This window comes from Stegostoma tigrinum, chromosome 6, assembly GCF_030684315.1.
Source record: "Stegostoma tigrinum isolate sSteTig4 chromosome 6, sSteTig4.hap1, whole genome shotgun sequence".
Classification (NCBI taxonomy): Eukaryota; Metazoa; Chordata; class Chondrichthyes; order Orectolobiformes; family Stegostomatidae; genus Stegostoma; species Stegostoma tigrinum.
Genome location: NC_081359.1, coordinates 102387700 through 102400911, shown reverse-complemented (window position 1 = coordinate 102400911; position 13212 = coordinate 102387700). Strand labels below are relative to the sequence as shown.

The window sequence follows — 13212 nt, the reverse complement described above, 5'->3', positions numbered from 1 at the left end:
CCTTCCGGAGGTGTTGGGCCTAAAATTGGACACAGTAGTCTAAATTGGGCCTAACTCAAGCTTTATAAAGCCTCAGAAGCACATCGCTGCTTTTATATTCCAACCCTCTTGAGATAAACGACAACATTACATTCGCTTTCCTAATTACGGACTCTACCTGCAAGTTAACCTTTAGAGAATCCTGGACCAACCCCCCCAGATCCCTTTGTACTTCTGCTTTACGAATTTTCTCATCATTAGAAAATAGTCCATGCCTGTATTCTTTTTTCCAAAGTGCAAAACCTCACATTTACTCACATTGAATTTCATCAGCCATTTCCTGGGCCACTCTCCTAAACTGTCTAAATCTTTCTGCAGCTTCCCCACCTTTTCAGTACTACCTGCCTGTCCACCTATCTTTGTATCATCGGCAAACTTCGCCAGAATGCCCTCAGTCCCTTCATCCAGATCATTAACGTATAAGGTGAACAGCTGCGGCCCCAGCACTGAACCCTGCGGGATACCACTCATCACCGGTTGCCATTCTGAAAAAGAGTCCCTTTAAAAGGGACCTGAAGGGCAACAACTTGCAGAGTGTGATGTGCGTATGGAATAAGCTGCCAGAGGGAACAGTGGAGGCAGTTACAGTTATGATACTTAAAAGGCATACAGATGGGTACACTGACAGGAAAGGTTTAGAGGGATATGGGCCAAATGTTGACAAATGGGACTAGGTTATTTAGGTTAACTGGTCAGCATGCATGAGTTCATCCAATAAATGTGTTGCCGTGCTGTATAACTTAGACTGTATGATCAGGATTGATTGGAATTTAGTATCTTACGTAACACAGACAAGGTATCAAAGAGGCATTGTTAGTAGTGTTACAGCAGGTTATATCTTTATTGGTTGCTGAAAGTGAAGGAGCTTGATGTTTTTAACTTTAAGACATTTGATTAACTATGTCAAAGATTCTCATTGTGATATGTATATAGCCACTATCTTTTGCATTATCAAATTAAACAGTTTTCCTGCTTTCTGCACCCACTGTTGTAGTGTGAAGTATGAAAAAAAGTTCAGAATCTTTTATCTGAACTTGATCTTTGCCAGCACCTCAAAACTGCGTCATACCTTCTTTCCCTTTAGATGCTTCAGGCTGTTAGTGCCCATGTTCAGTGTCACCTAAGCACGCCCTTGTTGCCTTTGTTTCTCTTGCTGTTCCTCAGTTCTTGGACAGTCCTGTACTAAACTAGTCCTTCGGGTCAGTTTCCCATTTAAAGAAGCTAAAATAATTGCAAGACGACTTTACACGGTCTTGTTAGTTCTGAGCAAAATTTCAAACCATAATTGGCCATTTTTCTTTTAAACAGTATTCATTCAGCTTTGTGATACACTGCCTTTTGAATCTGTGTTCACCTTTGAACCTGTGAATGAAGATATCTGAAAAATATTAGCTATTCAGTTCTGAAATTAGTGGCTTTTTATGTTAACTAATTTTTGCAAATCAGTGTATTGTATATGTTCATTATCATATGGCAGTTAAGATGGCTTATTTGAACTGTGATGCTGATGATTTATTTTTATCACACCTTAGTATAGTCACAGTCCATCGTTTATCAAACCTTCACGTGAAAGCAATTTAAAGCACGGTTCTGAACATTTATGAGCCGTTGAATTTTTTTTCAGGTTTCCAGGTGGCTACAATCTGTTAAATACCCTACTTTAAAGGTCAATTAATCATGGCCCTATTTAGATACATATTACGTTTCATTCCAATATTGTCATATTAGTGCCTTATTGAGCTATTTGGGTGGGCTTACTGAATTCGAATTCGGAGTTAAATTGGACTTGCGTATATGGAGTTTGTCTGGCCCATCTTTTGTCACAACTGGATAGGAGAAATGTACAGTCACTCTTGTTCTACTACTCCATGGAATGCAACATAAAATAAAAGTATTTTTTTCGAAGTCCTGATGTAGCCAATTGTGCGCTTTATCAGACTTGGAATGAAAATATCCTGAACAAGGTTCTTTAATATGCAGTCAAAATTATTGATTTATTATAAAACAAAACCCATTCAGTGAAGATGCAGATTGGTCAACACACCATTTGTAGTATGAAAATAAAATTGTTTACCCCTGTAACCTGAAACCCAGGTGTATACACATTCTCCCTTCAGGTGATGGGAAAGAAAATCTATTAATGTCTGCACAGATTCACCTCGCTTTCTGTGTAATCATGGTTATTCTTAAAAGCAGACACCTCCTGCTCGGGAAGTGGGTTATTTAGAAGTTCCTTTTGTCACTCTTCCAGGAGAGCAATCAAGTTTCACTCTGATGTTTCAGCGCACATGTTCAGAAGCGGGCAAGCAAGTTGCTCAGGTTGTACCTTTAGCCTGCTACATGTATTTCACTTCTCTTGAGTGTATGCTTGATATCTTATCTCATGACACAGACATAATATGGAATGAAGACAGCAACTCTCAAATTTCAAGTTCTCTGAAAGCAAGAATGTGTTTTCTTCTTTTGTGGGGTATGGTCTTTTTCTGGCAAGATCGGTGTTTGTTATCCATCCCTGCATGCGTGCAGTAATGTCTAAAAAAAATCCTAACTATGAAAGAGGAAAAGAAAATCTCTTATTGGCAGTTTTGACACTCCATTCACTCATTCATTTTAGTCATTCCTGATTAAAATTTGGGTACTACTGTAAAAGCTCTTCATCCTGCACTCAGCATAATTTGTAAAATATATCAATGTAAAGGGGAAAATAGCTTTTTAGTCTATATGAGCTGATTGATTGATGAGTGAACACTGGTAGAAAGAAGCATTTCCATGAAGAATTGCCAGTTTGCTGACTGGCAAGTCAGCTGCTAAGGTTTGTTTAAATTGGGCAGGTTGACTTTGGTTAAGATATTGCATGAGAAATGGAACAGAAAATAGTTTTCATTTGTTATTGAGTTGATACAAGGGCAAGATGTCTGCATGTTCTTCAGTTGGCAAAGAACAGTGCTCAATGTATTAATACATGCAAGTGTGGCACACTGCAAAAATGCCTTTTACAATAGTACTGAAGTTTTGTGCTACCAAATGGTCACACCTAGATGTATTTTAACATTACGGAAATACAATGGTTCTGTAGGGGGATGGAATTTTAAAAAGCACTTCTCAATCTTTTCCCATCCCTGTTCCAGTGCATCTAATAAAATTTATCACTAATTATAGCAAAATCCAGTGAAAGTGACATTAGCTTATTAGAGCTAAATCAGTTAGCAGGGACTTTAGGAAACACTCTTTCACACAATGGTATGTAGGAATCTTCCTTGAAGAGGCTGGTAAAATTGGGTTACTTAAGTTTATAGCAGTTAAGTCAAGTTCTAATTGTGTTTTGAAAGAAAATTGAAGTGCTGAATGGCCTAATCCAATTCCTGTTGCCTTTATGTTCAAAATTGACATCTATACCTCCTTTCAGCGATTTCAGTCTTTCAGGCCAATTATTATTTTTGTGGGGTTGTGGGCATCATTGGCAAAGCCAGCATTTGTTTCCTCATCCCTGATTGTTCGTTTGTTTCAAAGGCAGTTAGCTAAGGCCATTTTATCAGGCACTTAAGAGTGCCACATTGTTTTGGATCTGGAGTCTTAATTAGTCAGAGCAGATTAAGAACAGCATATTTCCTTTCCTAAAGGACATTGAGGAACAGATGGGATCTTACGATAGTCAACATTGGTTACATGGCCACTGGGCTAATATTACAGATTGAGAAAGGTTATCTTGACCTGAAGCATTAACTTTGTTTCTCTGTTCAGAATTTTCAGTTATTTTTGTTTTGTTGTTTCAGATTTTGATCAGTTTTTTTTAATGTTTGTAGTAGTTTCTGAGATTTGTTTATTGCTGGGTAACCCAAGGTGGACAATGGGAAAAATTTGTGGCTGGAAGAGCTGCTTCTTTTTGGAGGTATTTTCAGTGTAGGAGCTGATTTCCTCAAATTCTGGGAGCAGTGATTACTGCTTTATAAGCTGTTGAATTGTTTGGAACTTGGAGAGGTAAAGAGATGAAAACAATGGCACTTTAAAAAGGAGACAAACAGACAAAGGGCAGTGACCACATGGTCAGAGATTCAAATAGAGAAAGAGACATACATATTTGTCTGACCTAGCAGTAACCTGCCAGCTTCTGCCGTAGCTGCATGTTTTCAAGAATTTCTGGACATTGGAGTTCGTTCCAAGAAAAATAAACAAACCGTGAAATTCACAGCTGACATTGGACAAACTTCTGTGCGCCCTCACAGCTCAGGAGCAGCTAAGTGGCTAGCTTTAAAGTGTAACTTTACTAATTTTCCTTTGTCGATCTACAGCAGTGAGTAGAGTGTTTTTATTTAATTATCTGTTATTAAGATCTGTCTGTTGATTAAGCTTTAAAAATATAAAAACATAGGTGCTAAGCTAGCCTGGAGCAGTGTTTTAGAGCGGTAAGACTGCTATTTTCTGGGTCTTTGGATTGTTAAGGTGCAAAGTTGGCCTTTAATAGTAATGTGCTGTTCCTTCTGAATATGGAAGATTAGTGACAGTTTGCATGCTACTGACAATTATGTCTGCAGGACATGTCTGTTTGGTTATGAATCCTGTTTGATTGCATGGATCAGTTGGAGCAGCAGCTACAGGCAATCAGGAATTTACAGGAGCTAGCGAGTGTGATGGATGGCAGTTGCAGGAAGGGAGATAAACCGAAGATACAGTCAGGTAGATGGGTAACCTCCAGTAAAGGTAGGAGAGGGAGGCAGGTAGTGTAGAAGTCTCCTGTGGCTATCCTCATCTCAAACAAATAAGCTGTTTTGGAAAGTGGAGGGAGTGATGGGCCCTCAGGGGACTGACAGCCAGGTTTCTAGTACCAAGACTGGCTCTAATGTAACAAGGGCTATGTGAGATTCCAAGTGATCAATTGTGATAGGGTACTGTCTAATTTAGAGGCAGAGGCAGACAATTCTGCGGCTGACGGCCAGATATCAGAATGGTGTATTGCCAGTCTGGAACCAAGATCAAAGTTACCTCAGAGGGTGCAAAATATTCTCAAAGGAGAGCAGGAACAGCAGGACGTTGTTGTACACATTGCACCTAATGACATGCGAAAGGAAAAGTACAAGATTCTGAGGACAGAATGAAGAAGTTAGGCAAGAGTTGAAAAATAAATAGGTCTTCGAGGGTAGTAATATCTGGATTACTCCCTGTGGCACGAGCAAGTGAGGGTAGGAAAAGGAGGATAGAGCAGATGAATGCATGGCTGAGAAGCTGGTGCAGGGGAGAAGGATTCACATTTTTGTATCATTGGAATTTGTTCTGGGGTAGAAGTGACCTGAATAAGAAGGGCAGATTGCACCTGAATTGGAACAGTACTAATACATTGATGGGAAGATTTGCTCGAGCTGCTTGGGAGGATTTAAACAAGTAAGCGGAGTGGGAGTGTGGTGGTGGATGGGACTCAGGGAGCTAGTGAGGAAAGTGATCAGTCTGAGACCAGTAATTTGGAAAATAAAGCAGGCCAAACAGACAGGACAAGCAGGAACTAAGTAGAGAATGAGTTAGGACTAATTAATTAAACTGCATTTATTTCAATGCAAGAAGTCTAATCGGTAAGGCAGATGAACACGGGGCATAGTTAGGAACATGGGACTGGGATGTAATAACAATTACAGAGATATGGCTCAGGGACTGGCAGCTTAATGTTCCAGGGTTTCAATGCTATAGGGGGTGGCAAGAGAGGAGAGGGAGTGGCATCTTTGATTAGGGATAACTTTATAGCTGTATTTAGGGCAGTTATTCCTGGGAATACATCCAGGGAAGTTATTTGGGTGGAACTGAGAAATAAGGAAGGGATGGTCACCATATTTGAGATTACACTCTAGCCCTGTATTATTTCTTCTCTCTCCCTGCCCCCAACAAAAAAAAATGTCAGCAGGAAATTGATAAACAAATTGGTAGGGAGGCCTCAGTTAACTGTAAGATTAAGCGGTAGTTATGGTGTAAGGATTTTTAACTTTCCATAGATTGAGACTCCTGCACTGTTAAGGGCTTGGATGGAGAGGAATTTAAGTGTGTACAAGAATATTTTCTAATTCAGCATGTGGATGTACCTGTTAGAGAAGGTGCAAAAGTTGACCCACTCTTGGGAAATAAAGCAGGGCAAGTCACTGAGGTGTTAGTGGGAGCACTTTGGGGCCAGTGACTACAATACTATTAGTTTTAAAATATATCCGGTCTATCCTTTTTTATCACTAAAAGTTACTGTCAAAATTGGCCTTCCTCCAATTTAAAACTATCAGGCAAGAACTTTCAAATGTTGAGGGGGGGGGGGGGGTGGGGTCAGTTGTTTACAGGTAAAGGGATGGCTGGAAAATGGGAAGCCTTCAAAAACAAGATAATGAGTCCAGAGACAGTACCTTCCTGTTCGGGTGAAGGGCAAGGCTTGTAGGTGTAGGGAATGCTGGATAACTAGTGAAATTGAGGTTTTGGTCAAGATAAAGAAGGAAGCATATGCCAGGTGTAGACAGCAGAAATCAAGTGACATGAGATAGCTTTAGCAAATAGGGTTAAGGAGAATTTAAACAGATTCTATAAATACGTTAAGGACAAAGGGTAAGTAGTGGGAGAGAATAGGGCCCCCTTAAAGATCAACAAGGCCACTTTTGCAGAAACTACAGGAGGGGGGGAGCATATTAAATGAATATTTTGCGTCAGTTTTTAACTGTGGAAAAGGGTATGGAAGATCGAGAACATAGGGAAATAAATAGCAACGTCTTGAAAAAAGTCCATTTTGCAGACGAGGAGGTGCTAGATGTCTTAGCATGCTCTAAAGGTGGATAAATCCCTGGGACCTTATCAAGTGTACCCTAAAAGTTAGGGATGAGATTGCTGGGCCCCTTGCTGAGATACTTGCATCATCAATAGCCACAAGTAAGGTGCTGGAAGATTAGATTAATGTGCTGCCACTATTTATGAAAGGTGTCGAAGAAAAGCCAGCGAACTGTAGACTGGTGAGCCTGACATTGGTGGTGTGCCGGGTTTTGGAGGGAATCCTGAGGGAAAGGATTTACATGTGTTTGCAGAGTAAGAACTGATGAGGAATAGTCAGCCAATAGTCATGGCTTTGTTAATGGGAAACTATTGTCTCTTAAACTTGATTGAAGTTTTTTTTTCGAAGAAGTAACAAGGGATTGATGACAGCAGAAAGGTAGATGTGATCTATATGGACTCCAGTATGGCGTTTTGACAAGGTTCCTCATGGTAGTTTAATTTAGCAAGGTTAGATCACACTGAATAGAGGGAGAATTAGCCATTTGAATACAGAACTGGTTTGAAAGTGGAAAGTCAAGATGAAGGGTTGCTTTTCAGAATGGAGGCCTGTCACCAGCAGTGTGCCACACATATCGATTCATATAAGTGATTTGGATGTGAACCTAAGAGTTGTGGTTAGTAAGTTTGCAGATGATATCAAAATTGAAGGTGTAGTGAGCAGCAAAGAATGTTACTTCAGAGTACAATGGGATCTTGATCAGAACGGCCTATGGGATAAGGATTGGCAGATGGAGTTTACTTTAGATAAATGTGAGGTGCTGCATTGTGGAAAGGCAAATCAGGGCAGGACTTATACACTTAATGGTAAGGTCCTGGGGAGTGTTGCTGAACAGTGACTTTGCAGTGCAGGTTCATAGTTCGTTGAAAATGGAGTTGCAGGTAGATAGGATAGTGAGGAAGGTGTTTGGTATGTTTGTCTTCATTGATCAGTGCGTATAGGAGTTGGGAGTTCATGTTGCACCTCTACAGGACATTGGTTAGGCCACTTTTGGAATACTGCATTCAGTTCTGGTCTCCCTGCTATAGGAAGGAAATTGTGAGACTTGAAAGGGCTCAGAAAAGATTTATGTGGATGTTGCCAGGGTTGGAGAGTTTGAGTTATAGGAGAGGCTCAATAGGCTGGGGCAGTTTTCCCTGGAATGTTGGAGGCTGAGGGGTGACCTGACAGAGATTTATAAAAAATAGGAGGGGCATGCACATGGTAAATAGACACACCGGTCTTTTCCCCGAGGTGAGGGAGTCCAAAACTAGAGGGCATAGGCTTAAATGGAGAGGGGAACGATTTTTTTAAAAAGGACCTTTTTTCATGCAGAGGGTGGTGCATGTATGGAATGAGCTGCCAGAGGAAGCATTGGAGGCTGGTACAATACAACATTTTAAAAGGCATCTGGATGGGTGTTTGAACAGCAAGTGTTTAGAGGGATATGGGCCAAATGCTGGCAAATGGGACTGTTTATCAAGGATGTTTGGTCAGCGTGAAAGAGTTGGATTGAAGGGTCTGTTTCTGTGTTGTATATCTCTATGACTCCGACAATTGTCATGATTTCAGCAATACTTTTTTGTTTTATCCTCTAGTCTCTGCTTTGAGATACCTGGAACCGTGAAACAAAAGTTCTAGCAATACATTTTTAAAAAGGGAAATGGAACATTTATAATTCATCCATGCTGAGCTTCTGTTTCAGATTAATTTGTACAAAATTATGATTTCACTTCTTGGGTTATTCTTTCAATTGTTTAAAATTTGACATTGAATGTAATTTAGAAAACTTTGACTATAACATTCTGTTTATACATCTTCAAATAAGATCTGTTACTGATGACCAGATCTGTTGCTGTATAGGAAGTAATTTTTTTGATGTTACATGTAATTTTTTTTTGTTTCAGAGATCTCATCAAAAAACTTCTAGTTATTGACCGGACAAGACGATTAGGGAACATGAAGGTAAGCAACAGATGCAGAAATAAAAATTATGGCGTAATCTTGGATTCATTGAAGTTTATTTGAAACTGCATATTTAGAAGTTAGTGTTCCACTGTTCTATAAGATGGTTGTTGCGAACCGTTCATTATGTTTAATTATGTGCAAGCGTCAGTGCTGTTGGAGGAAACGGTACTTTCTGAATAGATCAACACATGATACTTGTACATTTACTCTTTAATTTTACTTCTGTGTTGAATGCTTTTTTAGTACTGCTGACCAAAGATGATTTGCAACAAATAACTTGAGTAAAGATTACTCTTGCTGTCTTGTGTGTGCCCACATCCCTCCATCCCATCTCCATTCTCCAATACTACTTTCTACGAAGAATGTTTTGTAAAGTCCCAGCCTCCTATCATAAGTCTGCTAGAACAGAACACTTTCAAAGGAAAGAGAAGCTGATTTGGAAGAGAAGGTAAAACATGAGAGTCTGGAAGGCAGAGAAATCATAGGCTAAAAAAGAAGCAGTGAATTTCACAAGGCTAATTAGTCACCTACCTAATCAAAGAAGCAATGATAGTGAGGAGAAATGATTTCTTAGAAGGATCAAGGAGGCCAAATATCTAAAAGTAAGTGCACAAAAGAGGCAAACACGGTGCCTACAAGCTTTCGCACAGTTAGTGAGGTAGGTCGGATAAAATATGTTGTCAAGTTTCAGAGAAATACAATAAATAAAGTATTAATTGTAAAGGATTTTAACTGCTTAAGAAATAACTGGGATAGTTTGAATCTGCAAGGTAGAGAGGGAACAAATTTCTTAAGTTGTATCCAGGACAGCTTTCTTAATCAATGGACAGAAGACCCAACAAGGAACAGTTTTGGACCTAGTATTGAGAATGAAGCCCAAGTAGGTGAAACGTTTATCAGAGGGAAGCAATTTGGTTATCGTGACTGTAACTCAGTAAGATTTAGGATAGTTGTAGAAAAGACTACAAGACTTCGCAGCAAAAGCGGACCATGGAGTTTGTTCCACTATTTAATGGAATCATAATTGATCCGATAATCCTTGTAAGCATTTTCCTGCCTGTTTGCCGTAAGCATTGATTCCCTTACTGATTAGAAATCTGTCAATTTCAACTTCAAATTTGTTTAACAGCCAGCCCGTACTTCCCTCTGAGAACAAATACCACAGATTCACTACCCACTGAGATTATACCCTCTGGACCCAGACTCTGCCAGAGGGGGCAATAACCTTTTCACATCTACCTTGTCAAGTTTGCGATGGATCCTGTGTGTATCAGTAAGGGGGTGCCCCTCAATTTTATAAATTCCACAGAGTACAATCCAAGTGTACTCAACCTCTCTTCATAACACAGTGCTTCCATACCTTGGATAATCTAGTGAACCTTCTCTAAACTGCTTCCAATGCCAGCCTACTTTGTGCAGATAAGGGTGCCAAAACTGTTGGCAATGTTCCAGGTATGGTCTAACTTGTGCTTTGTATGGTTTTAGCAAGACTTTGCTATTTCCATATTCTAATCCCTTTGAAATAAAGGGCAAAATTTCATTTGCCTTTCCTAATCAAAGGACACAGTTTAGAATTAAACAATTAAAGTTTATGGCAGATACTGAAGGCTGAATATGGTAAAGCCCTTGAAGGAGTATAAAAAGTGCAGGCGGGGCACTTGAAGATGGAAGTTAGAAAGCAAAGAGCGCGTGCAAAAACAGTAGAATGAAGGAAAAGCTGGTGTGTTTTTTAAAAATTATATAAAAAACAAACGAATAACAGACTTGAGGAGGAGTAGGGACCATAGAGATAATCTGAGTGTGCCCAGAATATGTGGGCACTGTCTGCAATAAATACTTTGTCTCAGTCTTCATGTCAGAAAAGGGTGGCATAGATATAGATATTAGGTTGGAGGACTGTAAAGAGGTGGAAAAAAATAACAGAGTAGATGTATTATAGTGGCCTTAAAAGTGGATCAGTCTGCAAATCTGGCTTAAATGTATCCAAAGTTTTTGAGAGATAGGAGAGGAACTATCGGGGGGGCCGCTGGCAAACATTTTCAAATCTTGTCTAGCTCATGTGTGGTGACAAAGCACTAAAGGACCACCAACGTTGTCCCATTATTTAAAATAAAAAGCGAAGAAGGGATAGATCAGGAAATTAGAGGCTAGTGAGTCTAACCTAATGGTGAAGTTAGCAGAAAGAATTCTGAGGGATAGTATACACCCATAATGGAATGACAGTGTTTAATCTAGGATAGTCAGCATGGATTTGTTAAGGGATGGTCAGGTTTGACTAATTTGATTGAATTTTTATTTGAGGAGCTATCCGAGAGTGTCGGTGAAGGTATGCATGGACTTTAGTAAAGCTTTTGAGAGGCTATTTCATGGCACACTGATTAAGAAAGTAAGAGCCTGTGGGATCCAAGGCAGAGTGGACTCGGAATCCAAAGTTGACTAAGAGACATGGTGCAGAGGATGATGGCAGAGGGAGGTTTCTGTAACTGTAAATCTGATCCGTAAGGTCCCTCAAGGTTCAGTGCTGGGGCCCTTGCTATTAAAGTATTTTAATGCTTTGAGCATATTTGTAGGGCGTATGATGAAGTTGTTCATGAATGACATGAAAATTGGGAGGGTGATAAACATTTGAGGATGATAGCAACAAATACGAGATGACAAATGGAATTTGTGCCAAAACAGTGAGATAATGCATTTGAGGAGGGCAAACAAGGCAAGGGATCGCATTGTATGGTAGGAGCCTTGAAAGAGCTGAAGAACAGGAGGACCTTGGTGTTCATATCCACAGACTCCTGAAGATAGGGCAAGAAGATGAAGTGGTTAAGAAGGCATTGAAGCACTTGTCTTGTATTCTCCACCTTGAATAATAAAGAGCAAGGAGGCTATACTGGAACTGGTTGGCCAAAAGTGGAGCACTCCATACGATTTGGTCACCACATTATAGAAACGATCTGATTGCAACTAGAGAGGGTACAAGGGATTTATCAGAATTACTACCCTTTTCAGAAATTTGCACTGTCACAAATTCCAGCTTTAATAAATTGTCAATTGCATGTCAACGAAGGAGCACAAAAGTTAGCACAGAACAACCTACCATTGAGGTGCATTAGAAACATTGCAAGTCAAAGGAGGAGAGATTCTACAATGTAGACCTTAGTAGTTTTGGATTTTAACGGTTGCCTTTAAAGATGAAGAGGCTGAAGGGTCTCAAGGTGGAACCCCTGAAAGTGGGGTCTAAGAGGGTGTCGGATATGCATGTAGCTACTGTTATACAGAAGTTCAGTGAGAAAGTGAAGCATGAAGCCCTAGGCAAGTTGTTAGCAAGGGACAAAGATATTAGATCTGATAAATAAAGAGACTGGGTGCCGTTTTTGGTAGAAACATTGGCAGTGGATTGGGAATCAGAGTGGCAAGGGCAAACTAGTCAAGAACAATTTGTTGCAAGATTGAATTGTATCGTCTTAGATCAACTAATCATAATAGGACTGAAAGAACAGAGTGCCAAAAGGAAAGAAGTATTCTGAAAGGTTTTTCATCTTGAGGCAAGGAATGGAAACTTGAGCTAGGCCAAGTACCCAGTCTTAGTTATGATGAGTGTATGAACTGTATTCCAAGTATGTCATCTCTATAGTTACAGATGTTGACTGGTTGTGCCTATGCACAATGAGACTGAAAGATTAGTATTTGCTAGTGGCACAATTACAACTAGTGCTTTTCTTAAAGTGAAGCCCAATTTGTCAAGTGTTTGATTTCCAAGGTATAAATTATGTATAGTTGTGTATTAGTGGAATGCCTTAATGCAAAATCTCACAATTTTCATTGCCATTAAAGAAGTTATTGTATTCTTTTTTTTAAAAAAAAGCCTGTTGAAATAAACTGTCAAATCAACCATCTTCAACGATGTAGGTGATCTTTAACGATAGGCTTTTCCATTCCCGTAATTAATTTGATTACGAATATAATTCCTTTCCAAGAAGTACACAGATATCGTATACATGGAGCAAATTTAATAAGACAGTTTTAATTGTTACAAATGTTAATTGAACACGATAAAACTTCATGTTGGGCATATTACACTACACTATGTGTAACTTGTGGTTTCTGTCCTACAGATTATTAAAGTAGTAATATTTTGTTGATGGCATTTTTATCTTCAAGGAGTATTATCATGCATCGGGCTGAAGAAAATTTGTTTTAACCTTTAATAGAACTTTTTGTTATTCTTTCATAAAATCCATCTTTGTTAGCTGGGCCAACGTTTATTGTCAATCCCAAGATATCCTTGAGAAGATGGTGATGATTAGCCTCCTTAAACTGCTGCAGTTCAGTTTCCCGTAAGTTCCCCCAGAATGTTCTGAAGAAAGGAGCTCCAGGATTTTGATACACCTACACTGAAGGAGCATAAAAATAGGAACAGGAGTAGGCCATTTGATCCATGAAATCTTTTC

At 39.5% G+C, this 13212-nt stretch overlaps 1 protein-coding gene across 1 annotated transcript in view; it reads left to right on the top strand.

Moving 5' to 3' along the window:
• prkx (protein kinase X-linked) overlaps positions 1-13212 on the top strand; it is a 125880-nt gene that overhangs the window by 90243 nt on the left and 22425 nt on the right. Inside the window, exon 6 of the mRNA XM_048533127.2 lies at positions 8707-8764. Coding sequence (XP_048389084.1) covers positions 8707-8764 — 58 coding nt within the window. The remainder of the gene's footprint in view (positions 1-8706; positions 8765-13212) is intronic.